Source organism: Linepithema humile, chromosome 4, assembly GCF_040581485.1.
Source record: "Linepithema humile isolate Giens D197 chromosome 4, Lhum_UNIL_v1.0, whole genome shotgun sequence".
Classification (NCBI taxonomy): Eukaryota; Metazoa; Arthropoda; class Insecta; order Hymenoptera; family Formicidae; genus Linepithema; species Linepithema humile.
Window position 1 is genome coordinate 24,767,067 of NC_090131.1, and position 21,767 is coordinate 24,788,833.

The window sequence follows — 21,767 nt, forward strand, 5'->3', positions numbered from 1 at the left end:
CTGCCAAGACAATCGATAAAGAACTGTTAATTGCGTCAATCTCGGACAACGCGGTAAATAATATGTTCCGGTAATCATCCGTTACTTTAATCGGAATTCCTGACAAAAGTTTGCAATTATTGCGCACTTTTAACGAATAAAATACGCGATCAGCGCGGAGCGTTCACATTCCGTGTTTCGCACTGACGCAGAGTACGAACCAAAATGGCAGGGAGGGAGGTAGGTAGGATAGTACGCGCAGCTCCAAAATATTTATAATAGATAGGTAGGAACACGCTTAGCGCGAATAAAGCTCCGCGTAAGTGGCGCCGACGTGGTGGTGTTTAATATCTAGATTGATTGAAATATCATGTGTTACAAACAGATATTAAGAAACGACTTTTCTGTATCTTTTTCAACGAGTTATAACATAATAAATACGTAAAATAATTGACGGCATTCAATTATTTTACGTTCTTTATAAAATTTCTTTATAAAATTATAATTTAGATACATACATAATTACACGGTTCTATGTGCGATAATATTTCATCAAAAATAAATGTACCTACATTTATTTTTCAAAATAATACACCAACTAATTAAAATTTTTAAATATAACTTGCATAAGCAAAATTTAAAACAAGTATATTATGTAACAATTTTATTGTTTCTACAGTATTATTCTGCTGAGTAAATTTTAGAATATTCCACTGATGCATAATAAATTCGTGACGTAAAACCGTGATTTTCGAAAGTCGAGCGCATGAGTTAACTTTCGTTCAATAGCGCATGTAATTAACAATAAGCACTTTCCAATATTCATCGCTTCTTCGATGAAGTTGATGCAGAGCAGTTTTAAAGCGGAATCTGTAGTGGATGGAGCAGTTAACTGGAGAATATAATTATTTAATCATTATTTAAATATGTACATAATTATGACATAACATATACAAATATATATACAATTATATATCGGCATTTGTTCGCTTTTCTACCTCTGGGGACTCAAAAATAATAAACCAATAACCTGTCTCGTAAAAGCTACCGTTCACATGAAATTTTTAATCACCCGACTATTTAATTTCACAAGCTGATTGACAATTGACTCTTATGAGACTACGTGTATTTTTAATCAGTCAATCGGAAATAAACTAATTGTTCTAATTATACAATTAAATAGTCGACTGATAAAAAATGTTGTTGCATGTGAGCAGCAGTTTTAAAAAGAAATCTGCTTAATTTGTTGCGCTTTGTCGACGCAAGATAGATATTACTAAATTTCGAGAATATACATATTTCAGATCAACAAAATCTGAACTCTGTTGATGTGTGCTACTATAGCGATAAATCCTATGAATTTATTCAAACGATGCATTTACATGTTACATCTCTCAAAAATTGATTCCCTGATCGCAAATTCTGACCGCGCGTTTTTTTGCCCTCGTGTGAGTTTGATCGTTTAATCGTTTTCATGGCTTCCGCGTAATATCGTAACGCGGATTCGCTGGATGTGTTTTACGGATTAACGCATCGCAGAAAAACCGAGATAATGCTTGCAAATTCTCGCGCGAATTTTATGCGTAACGCTCGGCGGTTGAACCCATGCGGATCGGGATAAATAGGTCAACGGATTTTTTTTTCTCTTTAAAAACGCTTGCGAGACCCGTGAAACGCAAATAAAAAATCTCTAAATACAATCACTCGGCACAACTGTTTAGTTAATCGAAATTGCTTGAAAAAAATATATTGCCAACACCGCCGAAAATTCTCGGAAACTATCAAAGTAATTTCATCAAGCCCGTCAATCAAAGTACCAAGTTGTTTATCTCGCGTCCGATTTTTCCGTCCATTACGCTCGGAGCCGATTAAAAGCCGCGATATTTTTGCCCTTACATTCCGGGCACGGACAGAAATGTGTTAAGCAGCACTTCTCTCAGCTAATTCAGAAAAAGGGAGACTCGCAAGGCGAGTCAGTAAGAGCGGAAGAAGCCGGAGCGAGCGGAAGCAGAAACCGGGAAAGAAAAAGGGAATCGGAAACGGGGGAGGATATGTACAAGAAAAAGGAAGAGCAGTGGAGCTTTAAGCAAGAAGGAATCGGGAGAACAGAATGCGGAGGAAAAATCGGATAAAGACAGAGAGGGAAGGATAGGAATTGCGGCGCGGGAGCGAATGATTCCGAGCTCTCCAAGTAGTAACGGTCGACGCTCGGGCAGCCAAGCGTGATGCACTATTCCGCCGAATCCGTTCTATACGGACTACATAATTCCAAGTCACTCGATTTCGAAGACGACGAATTACAAGAGCGCAGCCGATCGACGTGCTATCGGTCTGACCCAGTTCGCGAACTTCACACCGGTGACAGATACTTCTCACCGCTCGTCAGCACAAAGAGAATGAGATAAAATGTAAAAGTGAGATACCAAAAATAAAGAACGAAAAGTTCTCATTTTATTATCGATTCATAATAAAGTGATAATGAAGTACCGATCAGAAAATTGTGAATTTTTCTCGATGAAGCGTACTATTAATAAATTTATTTATTTAAATAAAAAAAATTCTTTTGCACTTAATACTATATAAAACAAATGCAAGAAATTTTTTTATATTTAAATAAATAAACTTATTAATACATTTTTAGTTTATCAGAAAACATTCGCAACTTTATAATTAAATATATATAATAAATATTGTCACAAATCGCGTATCTGCAAACTCCTATCATTCGCGGAAGGCTATTTAGCGAAAGGGTAATCGCGAGGACATGTACTTCAATTTTTTCGTATCAAGTCTAATTAATAACCAATACTATACAGTATCAGGAAAAATGGAGAATTTGCGGCAGAGGGAATGTTGGACGTGCAGATTGTGACAATAGTCTCCACGAATCGAACATACGGGAAAAGAACGAGAGCTCGTCGGTGGTGTAATCTGCAGTGCCCTCAGGGCTGCAGATTAATATTGGCGCGCTCCTTGTTTTCGTCCGTCCCGAAAGCTCGCGATAAATCAAATAACGCGAGCGCGCACGGCGATCTCGAATTCCTTCGACGCCATCGAAATCCCCTCGATATAAACACACCGGGGACCGATAACGCCGGATGACGCGTTATCGCATGGCAGAAAAGAAATACGATTTACGCGCGCGAGGCCGGCGAGCCGCTGTGGATGTTTTAAAGCGTAGCTTCCGAGGATATTTGCACGTCCGAGGATTATCGCCGCGCTCGATTCTGCCGTGTTTTGAGATTTTAGCGTTAGGACATAATAAAATGTAATATAAAATAAAATAAAATGTTACCACATTGCAAAATATAAGAGAAATGAGAGGTAAAATATAGGTATAGAATAAAAAATGTAATATTATCAATATATTTGATAATAGCTATATGAAAAGCCTTTTGAAAGATAAATGTAATTAAAAATAAAAAATACAATTGTATTTAATGTTATACAATATTGGTTACAGTGAGGCTGTAAGGCCAAAAACGTAAATTTTTATGAGATTTATGTTCGCGATTTTCTAGAACATTACTCAGCTTTTACGTGACTAGTCGACCCTAATATTTTATGAAGATACTGCTCTAAGAACCATGTTGTTTTCACATCTGCATGATATAAGTGTTTCATCAGATAAAAAAGTTTACAGACATTTAAAAAAAAATCACAGTAAACTAGAAACTTAATATTTTTAATTCTCAATTTCTAACATTTTTTTAAATACGATAAAGATTAATATTAATTTTATCGAAAAATTTATTTTTGAAATACATTTATTAGATTTAGAATGACTTAAACATAAAATAGTTTTAAAATTCTGAATTTTAGTTTATATGATTCTTTAAAGTACGTTTGCATTGTTGAAAATTTAGTCATTTTCACGCTTTAAATTTTGTCATTTCCATTAAAAATCACGGTAGGGACGCGGCCGGCAAATTTTCCATTTACTCTCACCCTCCGGTGATTTCCTCTGTCTGGTCGTCGGTCGCTCGTCGTTACCCCTTCGGTACGAAAATATTTTCCAAGCATTATTTACAATATGTCATATTTACGTCGTCTGCAGTTTTAGCCGCGCCTATAGCTTTTTTCCCCAAACCGCCTCTCTATCGGAGCTCTCACATTTTTTGTTACGACTAAACATATATGATTCAAAAGAGATAAATTTCAGCAAAAATGTTTACTCGTGATTCAACACGGCCATTGTATAGGTCGCGTTAATTTAAACAAAGAATAAAGCTAAGATTTTAGACAAATTATTATTATCTAGTATTGATAGCGTTAACTGATAACTGAACACCGTTCCAATCGTTAAACAAAAATAATTATTTTCGCGAATAAAAAACTATATAAAATTGCCTCGCAGTTTCGTTCGTGGAACAAATGCATCTATGCCGTAGAACCAATGCCGCGATACGCAACTCGTCGTCGTTGCGGTTCCTCGTGCATCCGTCCGTCTATCTGTAGCAGAACCTTGGATTTTGGGCAGAATACGGGCGACGGGGGTTGTCGAGAGAGCGCAATTGATCGTCGTCGACCGCAACACGACCGCCATCACCGCGATCATCGTCATCATCTCTGAATTCCAGCACGTTAATGGGTATTGCGATTGGTCCGGAAGATTCGATCCCCGATTTCACCTGGATCACGCGGCTCAAAGCCCGGGCTTGTTTCATGACGATAATAACGCCGAGCGCGCGGCCTGATCTCTACCATGATCTCTCATTCGACTACTATTACTAATGATGAACATTCACGAGTAGCATCAAATGTGAATACACGATTATAATTACAGAGAAAGCAAAATGGAGTAAAGAAAAGAGAATCGCTGGAAACTAAATAAAACTAGATAAAACAAAAAAAAAAAACCAAACCGTCTCGGTAATTAGACGAGCAGAAAAAAAGAGCAAAGATACAGCGAACGTATCAATAATTGCATCGAGGTTTTCTCCTACACTTTTCGAAGATACCGGTTCACTTCCGGTTCACTTTCTCTTTCCTGCTAATTTACGGTAACTTCGGAGGAGAAGGAGAACGACACTTGTGTCCGCGTACGAGTATGAGTGTGCGAGGACATACTATCACGAGGCTGTTATGTCTTCAAGCTGCTTCTTCTCCCTCTCTATCTTTCCTACGGGGTCTCGGTGGCAATTTACCAATCAGCTTTATTAAATTTCGGTGCCGCCAATATGGCGGACTCACGGGGTAACTCGATTGCTCCATCCTGCAGCAGCCACTTCCGTAGCTCGCAGCAGGTCCTAATCCTTAACAGGATGGGACAGGAGCTCTCGCGCGGGGTCGTAGGAAACTCATTATAGCTCGATCGACTCCCCCAAGAATAACGTCGCGGCTAATTATTATAAGCGGCGTAAAGTGATCTAAGAATACTGCGAAGATGCTTTCTGATAGAAGAAAGGCTCTATTAATACAAGAGTTATTAATATAAAAATTACATTGATGTAAGAATAATTTTTCAAGATCACAAACACATAGAAAGTTTAATTGAATGTTTGATATTGTAGTAACGGGACATCGAGTTAACTAATTTCTTAAGTTCCTTCGTAAACGAAATATAAAGAAGCTCAATTTAAATTTTTCATAAAACGCTCGCGCTTAAATGTTTTCACAAAATCAAGAAAGGAAAGAAAAGCGAAGATTCGTCGACAAACAAGTCAAACTGATAAATTCGCGTAAACATCTTAAAGTACCGCCTGCTGTCGAAGCAGTTCCAAACAAGTGTACGAGAGAATTTAGAAATGCGCGAGCATCGCTGCAATCAGGCCGGCAAAATCTCCGCGATATGGCCAACTGGATACATAAACAGAAGCGAGATCTGCAAAACGATTAACTGTCGTTCGGCGAGGTGGCTGATCGCGGGCGTTGCGCGCGTGTAGTTTTTCTGTTTCAACGCGCACACGGACGTCCAATCGCGCCGAAGCGAGACAGCGGTCCAGCCGCCAGGGAAAAAAAGTGTATTAAAAGGAACGGTCGCGCAGGCAAACAGCGATAAAACCGCAAAAGCTCGGTCCAACCGAGTGCAGCCCATGGCGAACACATTGACGGGCAATGGGGGGATCAATATACACGCGCGGGCCTAACCAGTCGCCCAACCCCGTCGTCTGGACCGCTGCCGCCCTCTCAGCCCATCGGGAAATCATCCCCTAGGCCTCGAACTCCAGTCAGTCACCCCGTCCACCCTTCGGAAATCCCTTCCCCCTATCGCCGACTCGCCTCGCCACGCCGTCCACCGCGGCAACCTCCCCCCTTTCCTCCGCCGACCACGTAAATTGCTCCTCCAGCCGTACTCGCCCCTCGGCGATTGATACGCGGAGCTTAAATTATAGACGCCCCTGATCCCCGACGTGCCTTAGGCAAGTATGGGGCATGGATTTGCGGTGGATTCCGGGCAATCATGCGAACGCCCGAGTCGAGTCGAGCGAACGAGCGAGCGAGCGAGCGAGCGAGCCGGCACAGTCAGGCCCAACCTGGCTGCCAGAATTCGCTTCTCGCAAGAAGGATGATTCTTCTGTTATTTGCCAGAAGGAGAATTAAGCTACGGATAAGTGTTACACGACACGATAGGGCTGTTAATTACCGTGTAACGGATTGTCTGGCACGAGGGATGTTCTCACCCGCGGGCTTAGAGGCAAAATTATTACGACCCGGCTAGGAAATATGTCATCCGCGCGGACCGCGTGTTGGGTTAATAATTTTAAAGGTAGAAATTGTTCGAGAAATTCTAGAGGATTTCTCAGCAATCCTGGAGATTTGATTTATATGCGCAAAATGCGATAATAAATAATAATATGAATTAACGAAGGAATTAAAGTTGAAAACAATTTTTAAAAAATTTCTAAATTTCCATACGCGACAAATAAGATTCGCATTGTTCATTGAGCTCAAAAATTGAATCCTGAAAGCGTGCACATCTGAAAGATATCAAATTTGAATATTTGTTTGTATGAAGCTTACAGCTCACGAATATTTGCGTCACTTGCCTTAACAGAATCTGCAAAGATATATATTGAAAGTACGATGATAATATTGCGTTAAAAACTTTTCAATTTCCAAATTAGCTTTCGGAAAATATCGAGCGATACGTTCCATTTTGAACGGCCAAATTATTTTCATAAATTGGAATCGGTACTCTAGCGCGTGTAATCAATTTTTGCTTTAAACGCTTCGCCCGAGTGCATTTTCAATCAACACAGATATCGTCAATTTTAAATACGTATAACGTTACAGATACTGCCAGTCAAACGTCGCACACGTTTAATTCGAACGCTTATAATAAATTACACTTTACGATCGAGTCGTTGTGCCTACCGATTATCATGATGGCATATTATATGTAATGTAATATTAATATTGATGGATTAATTTAAGCAGAAGTATATATATATAATTCAGTGAACATGTAATTCCTATCAAATCAGCAATCAAAATTGAATTCATTACCGGAAAAAGACGAATAAAAACTAATATTGTTTTGCAGAAATCTTAAAATTTTATCTTGCACTAAAATTATGCAGCAAATATTAAAATTAGTTTCTTGAATAAATTCAAATATTAATTTCAATTTTAATTTTAGACATTGTGACGTTTAATATCATTTAAAATTCTCTGCTTTCTTTAATTAAAAAATGAAAAATAGAAACCACCGATGCTATAATATAAATATAAGCGTCGGTGTCAATTAAAAAAATATATTGCGACAAGCAACATTGGCATCGAAGATGTCCAAATCAGAAACTGCTTTTTCTTCCTATTTTTCGAGTCTCGCCGATACCATCGAGCGTTCGATAGTTCGCATCGACGTTTCGCGTCTACGTGTATTACGAGAACGGGCTCTGCATCAAGCGGAAGCTTCTTCGAGCATCCGTGGGAATCAGATGGCTGCATCCGGCTTTCGAGTCGCGAAACCCGGGAACCCTGAGGACAGCAACGGGGGAATCGTGTAGATTACGAAACACGTTCTGTCCACTTCACCTATCTTCGACTGTGCGCTGCAGGCAACACTTCGCCACTTGCAAACTCGCCGAAGTGCGAGCACCAGTTATAATCCGTGAACGCTCGCAGCCAGATACCATCGACGTGTGGTCTCGGTGTATATGTATCACGAATGATTTATCACCCAACAAAATGTTCTTTTATTCTCGTATGCAGCAAAATCTCGATAAATATTTTTCTTTCACGAAAGATTTTACGAAGCTAATCAATCATTCTTAATCACCAATTAAACTTACAGATAGATAACGTTTTCATTGGAAGAGATCGCAATGCGGTGCATTAAAAGTTCAATTGTTGTAGTCAATTAAAGTTCTCAACTATCAACAGATGTTTACAACTGTCTGCCACCGCTCGCGCAACGTTAAACTATCCCAGATTGCAATGTAGATTGCAGTATTTCTCAAGTGCTGCGCAATATGTCACGAGATATCCAGATTCGTAACTCCTACTGCGATGTCATTGAAATGTCGCTTATCGTCATGCCACCTGTGAGAGCCGGCAACCTCGCGAATACACGAAGCGAGGTTGACAGCGGATAACCCTAGGCTCCACGCGAAGCAAATTCGTCCTAGTGAAAGTCCTTTTGTCATCTCTCACGACGATGACTGACGATGTGGTCTTTCTTCACGGTGGTGTCTGCACGCGCCGGGACGCGCGTTGATGACACCGTTATCGTCGTCGTTCTCACGATGTAACTTTGGGGAAGATAACGGAAACTTCTTTGTTACACTTATCGAGCGCTCCTGCGCTCTCCCCTTGACAAGGGCTCGAAAATCAACGTTAGTCATCGATCTTTCGCTGTAACGCGTCGAGCTATTGAACTTCGTACCCACCTCCTCTGTCTTCTTAAGGTATACGTATGGAAATATCAAACTTTGATTCGCACGCCTGAGGCACAACTTCGGAATGTATCGTATATAGAGTCGAGTGCGTCTAAAACGTGATATTTTTCAAAGCTACGAGGGCTCTTGGAAACGTCTCGCAACCATTTTCTTTCAAAACAGTTATAATATCATATTTATGTGTATTTTTAGAAATGTCAAAAGCACATCTCGCGCACAAGTATATTATAATTACATCGATTACATCGTTGATTTTTAATAAAACTTTAATGATGCAAATAATATTTGTTGCGATGTATTAACGATAATTTACCACAAAGCCCCGATGTTGGATAAATGTATCTTTATGTCAGTCATCAAAATATTGTTAAATTAAATTTTCCGATTGTTATATGTATTATACGATTGCCATTTATGATACTAATAATTAACGTTAAACTTTTGCTCGTTTTATGCTTATCTGTGTACAAATTAATAAATAAAATTAATAAATTCAAATTTCTCGTTATTTTGTGTAACAACGTGTAACATATCAAAGGGATCGCATTACTACATTTGGAAATCATTAATGCTTCGGCCCATTAAGTTCTTTTTAAAACAAATATAATGTACATTTGACAGTACATTTGACACGTCGCCCGCTATTACGCCCTTTTGCCGAGTTGGCAGTTTTTAGATGACGTTGCACCTGCATCGTTATCGGCAATCGATACTCCACCTTTACGCATCAACTCCGCATTTGATGCATCAGAATTGCATGGGTTTGGACAAGTAGTCTATCAGCGGAATAGCAACCGTTCACGGTCGCGTAGTCCTGTTTAACGATATGCACATACATTATTGAGTGATATTAATTTATGTCATATTATTAAACGTTTCAAATCTGTGAAAGCCCTTACAAAATTAATGCCGTAATGCTACAGCAACTATTACATCAACGCAATGCAGCATTTATAAAACAGCATTTGTATCTAACATCTGAAATAGAAATATATTTATTCGTTTAATTTTTATTTTTGCTACAATAATATTTTATATTTTTCGTATAGCGTACGTTTTACCAATTTTATTTGTAACGAAGCGAAATAAAGCTAATTTTTTTTTATTTTTATTAAATATTGCAAAAATACCAGACATTTAGAATAAAAATAAATAGTTATATTATATTTAGCAAATCAACAAACGCATTTTTATGTTAGCTTGTTTATCAAAATTTGTAGATATTTAAAATTCTAAAAACAATACGTAATTCTAGTAAAATAAAAAATAAAAAATTTTCGGGACGCGTCAACAATGTTCACAATGATCTTCCGTATTCGCGATCGCTTCCAATCACGTAGCGATTTACGTGAGATGCTCCTTTTGACCCGGGAAATAAATCACTGCTCTCCGTAATCTAGGAGTCAAGATATATCCAACAGATACGCCGGCGGAGCGGAAGACACGGAGAAAGACGAATGCCACGCGCTTTTACTTTTGAGCCCGTCGACGTATTCTTTTTGCATTTGCGCGGTCGACGTCGCACCCGTTGGAGTACTCAAAGAGAATTTTAGTCGAAATAGTGCCACAGACACTCGAAGATTTCTCCAGTTCCTTCCGGATTTCTTTTGAATTACGGACATCGACAGCTTTGCCCAATACTTTTCCCATTCCCGCCTGCAGATATATATCAATCTACTCCACTCTCACAATATAAATCGTGTTATATTAAAAATGCATTATCTGACATTTGGTATTTTGCATCGTAAAATATGATATTTCATAAAATAATAAATTAAATGTAAACGCATTGATAATTATTATTCAAATTATTAATCATATTGACGATTAATAATCATTATTCAAATGTTTTTTATAGAGAGATATTTATATTATACATATAAAAGTCATTGTGATTGATTTTTTTGAAATAAATGTTAAAAGATTATATATTACGCTGCAATGTTATAAATGACGAACGAATACCTTTGGCGATTAAGTAATCCAATCAGGTCAGCACAGGATTAGAACCGCAAATCACATGCGCAATTTGCAAACGGCCGCTTCTTCCTGAACTATAGGTTAATTTCGAATAATTACGGTCGTTAGCAATCCAGCTAACAGGTAATTTCACATTACGATAACGCGATGCCTGTCGTTGCACGATTGTCATTCGCTTAATTAGTTTCTCATCTTTGTTTTTACTCGCTTTCTCCGATCGTAATTTTATTAATTAGTTACTCGCGTTAGTCCTTACTCGCGCGCTGTTTATTAATTCTACCTTAATGAAGGCCGCCGCAATATCAAAATTGTTCGACAAATATTTTTCAGAAAACAAACGCGCTGCCGATGGAAAAGCTTCTCACGTATTTAATTTGTTCAATTTACAAAGCACTCACAAAGCGCGCAGGTGCCTGCAAAGTTCCGCGAGCACAAATTAAATCCTTTTCATGCAAATATTCAATTAACTTGTATTTCGGTGTGCTCAGGCCGCAATGTGCGTGTACGCACGTCGTGAATACATGTATGTATAATATGTATACGCGTACCAAGAGCGTAAGACGTGTCAAAGGGATGTCTCGTGGCAGTAGCGTAGATAGAAATTTAAAATGCATACGCAAACCTTTTTCTAAATGTCAATGTTATATTCTTGTTCTGCGATAGCTGTAATTTTTATAAATATATGCAATCATTACGTAACACACATGGTAGGTAATTTCGAGCAAGGATTACAGTGTAAAATTCCGTAAAATAAATATATAGGGAAGTAAATTATTAATCTGACCAAATAATTAGATTATTCTTAGAAATTTTTGAAAATTATTTTAAATTGAACATTTAATTATTTGAAGAAAATTCTAATTTCAAAAACTCGTTTAACAGTTTAACACTTCTTTACTACTCCTCGCTCTTGATTTCTCGTGAGAAAAGGAAGAATGTATCTATAATGCTCCTTGTGCCTGTGAATCCTTTTACTTGAATTTGCTTACTCTCGCTATCCACGTCCCTGACCCGTAATTATTTCTTTGGCAAATATTCTCCCTATCGGCTGACTCGGCCGCTTGTTTCGCTTTTATTAAATCCCATGCCCCGTCCGCGGCTCCTCTCCCTCGTTCCGTCTTTCATTTCTGGTACGAGGTTTTAATAAAACGCGATATTAAAGGTATTAAGTGCGCAGTCATCCTCTGAGCGGAAGCCAGAGCTATACGGCCCGCAAAAAGGCCCGCGCGAATTTCTTTCGTTTCTTCTGCAAGCTTCTTGAACTCGCAGCTACGATTATTGCGATTGTCTTGACGTTCTTTTGAGAATGAAAAAAAAAATCGCATTCAGCTGAATCACGCAGGTATTCACGTATGGATGATAATGATGCTTGTATCGTTGTTTTTCAAATGTTTGCGAAAAAATAATAAAGTCAAAGCTGTTTAATTTACAGTCCTCACGCCTGTTCAAATCCACGAGATTGAGCACTTGAGAAATGAGCATTGCATATAAACACGCGTCTTGAGCGTTTCGTAATACGCACAGGAGGCCATCTTGCGAATCTCCTCGAATAATGCAAACACGCCGTCAACGTCGTCGCAAACACGACGCGAGCTCATGAATTTTTCAACCGCGCATTAACGATGTTCTGTGGTCGGCGCGAGCGTCGGTGCCCCGCGATGTCTTTGATGCGAGTAAAACAAAGAGCCCGCCGCACTACGCTCGGAGACACCATCGGCGGTAAAGGGGTGTCTGTCCCTTTTCCGTATCACTACCCTGCGGATAAGAAACGACCGCAGATCCGGAGGCGAATGGCTCGCACGGAGAAAAACTCCGGCGCCTCTCCTTCTTCTTTGACCCGTCCGCCATCATTTCTGGAAGCATCGCCACGAGAGGAACTTGCCGGCGATAAAACGAGGCCTCTTTTTGCTTGCACTCTCCTCCCCCTCCAACCACCTTTCCGCGGTCGCTTTCTCTCTCGACTCGTATCCTGAAGTCTATAAATCCCTCGGCATCTTACCACGCTTCGAGTGCGCGTCATTAATAACGACGTTGAGCCACTCACCGTCGAAGACGGAGGCCCTTGTCTGTGCTAACGGGATATTCTACGGAAGCGACTGCACGGTTGGAACAGGTGGTGCTCGGTCGGATGATACGTTCAGGATCTGAACTTGTTCGTGCGAACATGCAGTCGATGTCGAGAAGAACGACGTCGGACAAGTACAGATGAGTGACGATAACGAGTGCATCACGAAAACGATGGATGTCCGACCGGAAAGTCCGAGTCGGATAAATTATTGTAAATCTCATCTTTTATTATACACGCGCCTTTTTTTCCGAACGATTAACGTCAGATGTCAGACTTTGTTAGAATCTGTAGTTGTTTCTTTAATCGTGTTACGTCGAAAAAGTAATTTTGTTCATTTTTATACTACAAGAGTTTAACAAAAAATATTTAATAACATTAACGGTTAATTAAGTATTTATTAACCTGCAGGTTAAAATGTTCTTCTTTTTTTAAATCGCGTCCAATTATCTTTGATCACTGGTACTAAGGAAAAAAATTTCGACACGTGACGCAACCGTCGACCGATTTTCGACTCCATTTTCTAGACAATTATAGTTCATTACTGTGCGAAACTTTGTCGCACGACTCGTTATAGGTCGTACTGCGGCCATGAAACTTCGTTAATTGCTGGAGCTTTTTACGAGGCCCTGAAAACGAAAACGACAGCGCCGAGAATATATCGAGCCATTATAAAAAGACGTAGCAATTTATGGTTACTCCCGGTTCATTAGACACTATTCGCAATCTTGATGTATCTATGAAATCCGTCCGCAGTAATATTTTATTAACTCATTATTTCTTTGAAATATTTGCAACTCAAATAAAGACAATATCTCACACTTACTTTGTTTTTTCTAATTTCGAAATTTATTAAGTTCATACTAAAATCAAGAAAAATTTGCCAATTCCAAATTTTTTTAATGTAATTAATTGTAAAACATAACTTGTAATATATGAAATAAATTTATTTATTTATTCTTTTTTTCTTAATTTCAGAATGTTTTAAAGATATAATTTGGAAGATCACTATAATATTTCATTATTATAATACATTTATGCATAATATAATTATACATGACATTGCCCGAAATATGCTTCTCGCATGACAATGTAAATGTCCTCCCCATTTGTATCTTCCTGACAACTATTGCTATCAGCGCGAATTTTAATCGACATCCGGAAGACACGCCGGAATCGAGAGCGAATAATTCATTCCCCCCTGCCGTCTCGCTGGCATCGCCTACATAGCCGTATGCTCGATTGTTATGCAGATTGAAGTAACACCAGTCGCCAGTTACTGAAACAATTTCGGCGATACTTAGCCGAGTTAAGTTACCCGAGCCAAACTGACCCGTAAGTGATGCCATTTCCACTTTGGCGACCCGTAGTTCTCAATTCACTAATTGTAAGCATTAAATGCAAACGATATTTATGTACACGCGCCAGATAGATAACGCTTTATATATTTCTATATGACATCAGGTCGCTCACTAAAGATAAACCTTTATTTTCAGAAATTATATATTTTTAATATGGTTGATAAAAATTGTATATATAAAATTAAATTAAATAAGAATTTCGCGAGAATATGATATTACGTAGAAATAATTTTAGCTATAGATTTTCTAATAATTAGTTATTTTATTTGCAAATTATTATCATCCACAAAGCGCGCGAAAAAATAACTCATTGTAACGTCGCATAATAGAATCGCGATTGCAATAGTTTTCGCGAAAATATCACCGCATTTATTTTCGTCAGGAATAGACGGCTGTCACCGCGGCATTCGATATTTCTCTCTCGGCGGTAATCAATTATACGACTTGACGTAGTTGAACGAGCGGTTGACGCGGCTGTGATGCGTCGAAAAACACAAAAGCGATTGCATTCGCGACGACCAAGGAAAGGTGCATTTGCATAGCGTTGTGCGGGACGAAGCGGCGGGAAAGTGGGCGGCCAATAATTAGTGACAGTGATTATAATATAATTAATCGGCCCTGCGAAATGAGGAGAGATCAAAATCGATCCTACCGGCTAGTGATCCAATCTTGTTTCACGACAAAGAAGCGTTCGCCTTCGACAAGTAAGTGAACAAAGATTAATGATGCGCTTGATCAGATTACGCTTAATGAGCGCCCAAGCATCGCTCTGTCCTACTCTCCGGCGAAAAGGTGGAAAAATTTTGTTCTTGCACTCGCGCACGGTGTGAAAAGTATTTCTCTCTTTCGCAGCACTTTTTAATTCGCACAAGATCCCGCTAATCACACGTCGGAAGAAGCAGAATTATTGTGAGATAAAAGCGAGAGAATTAATTTCCTTTTTATCTTTCTCATCTTTCATTCTTCAACAGATGTAGCTCGGTTAAAGCACGAATTAGTATCCGAGTTGAGTATTATCCTTATAATTTCATGGTATTGTTCTCTTATAATTAACCACACAACTAGTCCCATTCAAATAATAATTATTCGTTATGTACGATAAATAGTGTATTATTGTCATTTGTGTATTATTGAAACAGTTTAGCATCATAATTTGTCTAAATGGCTACTGAAATATTTATTGATATAAAATTAAACTTTTGTATTTCTCCATTCGATTTTTCATTTTTCCTCGCACTGTCCTTCTAGTACTTCACATTTGTTTAATTATGACACAAATTTAGCTAATACAATTAAAATGAAAAATTACTACGCAGTAAACTTTTATATTAATCAAACAAAAAAGTATGATTTTCGTGTGGTTAATATCATATAAATGTAAAATAATAGGAAAAAAACGCTAGAAAAAAAGCAAAAACAGAACATTGGAAGAAAATGTACGAAAGTTCGACTATACTTGCAAAATTTTAACTTTCTTATTATTATCATGCTCTCTGAATATTTTTTTTCAATTCTTACTTTTATCTTTCCCATTACTTCCAGAGTTATTGCAACTTGTCATACCTTATCTATTTTTTTGTAATTCTCGAGTTTTGATATATCATCGTAAAGAAACTTCCGGTTTCCGTCATGCGCGACATCAGGGTTAATACTGCATTAAAGCTCTTCCTGAAAGAGCTGATATCCCTTGCAACTTGATGGTGCGCTATGGCTCTTTCGACCCGCAGTTGGACGAGCGACAGAGGAAGGCAAAGGGATGGCGGGCAGGGGAGGCTGATTCGATTTTCGATCCGTCGCTTTCGCCATCCCGAGGGATTTTGTCCTAGTCTAGCAGGCCGCCTAGCTTTGAACTGACTGACCGGAACCGAGCTAACTGGATATTGTCTGACCTAATGTGGATGTGATAGAAGAGCGAGAGTTTTTCCACCATTAAATCATCCACTCCTCGCAGCCCATATTCTGCTCAACGGTTTCCTTCGCGCACCGGTGCGCGCGTATTCTCCATTCTCTTGTTTCCGTTGACGCAAACACGGTTAGGCAGAAGTTACTTACTTCCTGCAAAAGTATGTTATATTGCGTATTCGCATTATTTAGCTACATCACACAACAATAGTTGTTGTTGTGTGTAGTATCCTTTATTTTACCCGGCCGTATTGTTTAATGCGCAATGAGATGTAATGTATTGCTGATTCAGAAACTATTGCAAATTCTAGAAACTCAGCTAATGGGTTCTTTTAACGAGACATATCGCAGCGCTGAAGCAGCTTTGCACGAACTTTAAGTGGTACGTTCCATATTCAATGTACTTTGAATTAGTTCGACGCGAAGCGTTAGAGTGGAGTTTTTCAGAAAAATATACTTTTAAATATGATTTACACGAACGGAAGCGATGCGATCGAGAATCTAGTTCTTTTCAATTGTTGCCTTATTTTCCATGGTCCTCTTTCATCTGCATACTATCCGCGTAGTACACTGCGAGCACGAACGCCCCATACAAATCGAATATCTACGAGAGGCGGTGCACGCGTCCGATACTTTATTGTGCGCGCTTTTGTTTCGTAAGTTCGTTTTCGCTCGGACACAAATTAGCGTTGCGAAAGAGACCATCGCGGCAGGGCGATAAAACTACGGAGTTTTCGTAATGTCCCAAGTATGAAAAGTTCCCACCACTATCCGGTCGCCCGTCTATTTGATTATGCCATGCTCGCGGAATTTCAAGAGATTCTTAATGCAGGATTGCAACGAGTTTGAATCGCTCGAACGAGAAAAGCTTAAATAAATCCAGTATTTCGCGCGTAATAGTCTTGCGCTTTAATAGCTTCATATCGAACGAACGGTGCAACGGTCAGAAATAACAGAGAAAGGGTTTCTGTTTTTATATAAAATGCCGACTAAAAACAGCGCACGGGAAAAATAACTCTTTGGTATTGCGATGTATTATTAGTTTATAGATGTCCCAAATTCCCCGCACCATTTGTTACCGCGAAACTCTTTTTAGCCGATGTCAGGTTATTTTTGCGCTGCCCCACTATCAGTTTCAAATATCTTTTTCTATGGCAAGTTCTTCAATATATTATGAAAACGACAGTGAAATATACTCGAAATTATACTATAACTTCACAAAACATCTAGATCTTTAATCATTTCGATTAAATTTCGTCGGGGTCGACGGGTCTGGGTCGGATTCTGTGAGCGACGTTACTTAGAATACTCTTACATATACATCTCGCTCTCTCCGATTAACTCGGCGACAGTCGTCGTTTTAGCTGTGAAATATAGCAGACTTTACTCCTGCAAGTAAATAGGTCATACATAGCTAATTCCGAAACGGCGCACGGGTCTAGTCGCGATGCCAGCGAGCAATATGACATTCATTGTATTTACAGTGGGGAATTACGGTGCACGCGCTGCGATCCTGACAAAGAACGCGTTATTTAACGTATTATTAATTACTGCGGCGAAATTGTTTCGATCCGGGGGGCGCACGCGCGTGCTACATTATTCCAATTATTATACCGTATAATCCTGCCCTCGATCTCCCCGCCATACCTTCCGGCGTTCCATGCATACATTAAGCGGCCATAATGAAACGATTTTTAAATTTGCTGCCGAATTTTAGCCAATAATTCAGCAGGCCGTCGAACGGGAGATCTATGCGAATATCCGGTGACTAAAGAAATTTATGCGATGAGCTTGAACAACGCCGTGAGAAAGCGCGAAATACTAGATATATCTGGTTTGTCTGGCGACAAACAAGCGATGAAAATATCAGTGCTTTTGAAAAACGAGAAATTTCGTGCAATTTTTCTCGAGATACAATTGTCGTGCTTCCCTTCCATGCTTAGCCGAAAAATTAAGAATGTCGGACCACCATCTGGGAGTCGTCCGATTATCATGATAAGCGCGCTATTACCAGCTCGAGCCACGACGAGGCGAACAGAGTAAACTCATTTATCGCTCAGCCCTTCCTTTTTTTCCTTACGTGCTCGTGGGACGCGGAAAGGATGGCGAAACTTTTTCATCAGGGCGCTACGCCATTTATTCGCGCGACCCTCCGGCTAACGACACGAAACGAGCGTACGGCCACGCTGTAAATCCGTCGCGGCCGGAAGTGCGAGCAGCGACGGAGGACCAAGCCGGATGTCGCGAATAGCTCGATTGTTATCAGTTTCGCAAAAAAGCAGGATCACAGGAAACCACGTATTACACGAAGGGAAGAGACTGAAAAAAGTTTATAAAAAGAGCACTAATATAAAAAGGACAATTTAAAGCTCTAAAGAGGAAGAATATTTTCGTAAATTAAAATTTAATTGAAAAATAAGTTTCCTCTCTTTATGTAACAATTTCTTCGCAAAAATTGCACATATATACTTAAAATTAATTGCATTAAGAAAAAAAAATAAAAAAGTCCACGAAATAAAAATATGAGATACTTAAAACAGTTTGCAGACGTAGCTGAAAGTTGTTAGAATTCGAAATTTCCAATTCTGCAGATAAGCGAAAAAGAAGTGCGTGTGTCCGCGACGGCGGGATGACCGGAAACAGACGGCAATGCATGATTCATGAGGCGGAAATCGGCATTGCACGCGCTGCGATATCGTCGTTGCGGGCATTGTCTCTACATATTGTTGGTTACGAGAAAATGCGGAATTCTGTTAATAATTTCGGATAAAAGCTTTATCAATTAATTAACGATTCGTTTTTCGATATGACTGGGCGGATAGCGTATAATTACATAATTATTTTCTCCGATACGTTCGTCCGGATATTTTAAATAAAAATACCAATATTTTCCTTTTCAATCTTACAGCATAGCATAATTTAATCACTAAACGTTATATAATTTTATAAGAATTTTTAATATTTTATTATCGCAATATCTATCAAATTAATTAAACTTAACATATTGATTTAAACATGCAAAAGCAGAAAATATGTGAGTTATGCAAATATAGATTTAATATAGACTTGACTTTTAATATTTCAAGACTTAATTATACTGCTGCATGTATTGCCCTTTCAAAAATTGATATTAATCTTACGCAAAGCGATCATAGAGTAATCATCATTCGCACTTCCACGTCACGCTTACACAAAGCGCTTCGCCGAGATTGTATCCCAGCAACCTTATGAATTCTAGAGAAGCAATATCCCCCTGTGTAATCCTGGCGACGATTCGGCAATACGAGACGCCGGTAGAGTACTTCGTCGTTTTGTCGGCAAGCGCACGAGAGACGGCTGGGTGAATCGTAGTCGAGAAAAAGGCCGCGACGCTGCATTGAAAGGAAGAATCGCGTTTCCACCTCCGTGTCGTCGACCTTAGTCGCTTTCGTTATTTGGACGGCAGTAGAAACCGTCGGAGATCGCCAAGGCGACAAGGATCGACACTCTGCGTCAGCCTCTCGAGAAACTGAGAATCGCGCGCGAAACGCTGCGGGGCGGCGAAGGGGGCTGAAGAGCGGGGCGACAACGACAACGACGGCGTTCTTCGATAGCTCCCACGGGAGACGAAACCTCCCGTGTAACGATCACTATCTTTGCACTGCGTTTCGCTATATGCACGCCGAGACCATCCCACCCGCCGTCTCGCCGCCATTACGCCCGCGCATTTTTCAACGTGAATTTATAACCATTTTTATCGAACAATCTTAACATTTGTAGAAACGTTTGAAATATTCATATGTGCTTTTAACGCGCGCTTATTTCTTTAATTTTAATGCGTAATATTTTAAAATAAATAAAAGAGATCTAATTATTTAAAATAATATTACAGACAAAAATATTTTTTTATGTGAAAAATTATTACGGATTCCGGCGCTGCGCATTGCGTAAAATCGCATAAAAGCGTAAAGTAAAAGCAATTTCAAAGAGATTTCACTTACTTGTATCAGAATATTTGTTCTTAGAGTTCCTTTGAACGTCAATCTTTTTGTCCATCGCAGTGTCTGCAATAAAAGCAATGCATAAGTACGCGAATCAAATATAATATACAAACAAATAATTGTGTACAAGCTTTATGATGTATTGTAACGCACATGTTATGATGTTTAATTATTTATTTACGATAAAATCTAAAACAATATTAACGCTAAAAATTGATAATAATTATTTAATCTTTTTATAAAAATCTTGCGGCATTCTGTTACAAAAAGAGACTCACCGCTTTACATCTACATTTGAACTTCTGTGCACGAAATATATTACGATATAATTCTACAGTACGGTAACGGCTTCTTACTACATAATTATCTTAATCCCCTCTTTGACGTAAGTCAACTGAAGTCATCTTATGATAGTCATCTTCTCCTATCTTTACCAAGAGCTATTTGCAACGTAATTATAAACGTATATATAGCGTGTCTGTTCCAGATTTTCCGCATTTCTCTTTAGCCATAAATCTTTTACTTATTTGTGCTTGGTATTTCTTTGAAAAGAAAAATGTCCAAGCATTAATATTTTCTCAATTAAAAATTATCGAAAAAATCTCGTAATTTTAGAATTAGAGAATAAACAAATTTATAAAATTGCTTTATTTCAAATAAAATTAAATAATTTATATTATTCTGTTTTTCAACGTTGAAAATGCTGTATGACTTATAACGGAATTAATAAGCGTGCGTGCAAAAAATAATCTTTGATATATGAATTATCACGTAATCGAATATGTACTGAAAATTCAAAGATCTCCGATAGAAACATTATTGCGAAGAGCGCCAGGCAACAGTTAGTCAAGCGTGAGGATTGTTTGCAGTATCGATCAACAGTTAATAGAAGCAAGAGGCGATTTACAAATAGCTCATATTGATTTGTGTCCGTACACCGTTGCGTACGCATGCATAAGCATATCGCAAGAGTGCATCGACAAGGTAATTAATAAAAGTGTATCCACGAGATAATTAACAGAAGCAGTCAGCAGAAACGCGATATTTTCATTACAGCCAAATTTGGAATTACGTAATGTTACATTTTATTGTATTTTTTTTATAAATCAGAAACTCACATATTTATTTTACAAATAAAAATTATGTTTTACAAATAAAAATTATATTTTTTCGATCACTAGACGGCCAATAACGACTGATGTTTGAAAAAGGGAAACATTGCCTTAATTGCTCTTTTAGCAACAAGCTATTCAATTATCGTTAAACTTCCACGCAATAATTAATGCATAACAATGCATGTGCATCGCCGCGTTTCGGACTTTTTACACGCGCGCGATGAAACTTTGGTCCGATAAATCCAACGCTCGGATCGAACACGCTCACGAAGTACTTTTCTGAAGTAAAACCTTCGTGCCATTAACATCGAGCGTTATGGGCAAAGTCCGCTTTGCATACTATGAGAGCTGCCCCGAATTTCACGACGGTAGAGCTCACATTGCATGACTTGATCGCGACTATTCAATTTACCATCCGGGATGATCGATCGATACGGAGCGATAATTCAAATGCAAAACTGGTCCTAGCCTTTATAGTGAAAAAATTCTGCGCTCTAAAAAAAAAAAAAGAATCGGAATAAGCGATAAATTGGACGCGTTTG

The 21,767-nt window shown here is 38.7% G+C and overlaps 1 protein-coding gene and 1 long non-coding RNA gene across 3 annotated transcripts in view; one reads left to right on the top strand and one right to left on the bottom strand.

Annotated features, from left to right (window-relative positions):
* mspo (M-spondin) overlaps positions 1-21,767 on the top strand; it is a 164,973-nt gene that overhangs the window by 60,374 nt on the left and 82,832 nt on the right. Inside the window, exon 1 of one of the 2 annotated variants that reach the window (XM_067354436.1) lies at positions 14,643-14,932. The exons of the other annotated variant lie outside the window; for it this stretch is intronic. Coding sequence (XP_067210537.1) covers positions 14,854-14,932 — 79 coding nt within the window. The 5' untranslated portion in view covers positions 14,643-14,853. Of the gene's footprint in view, positions 1-14,642; positions 14,933-21,767 lie in introns of those variants that run through there. 2 annotated transcript variants of the gene reach the window in all.
* Positions 619-21,767, bottom strand: part of LOC136999759 (uncharacterized) — a 125,364-nt gene continuing 104,215 nt past the window's right edge. Inside the window, exons 7-8 of the long non-coding RNA XR_010890077.1 lie at positions 20,111-20,173; positions 619-871 (exon numbers count right to left, since the gene is read on the bottom strand). This is a non-coding gene — a long non-coding RNA (uncharacterized lncRNA). The remainder of the gene's footprint in view (positions 872-20,110; positions 20,174-21,767) is intronic.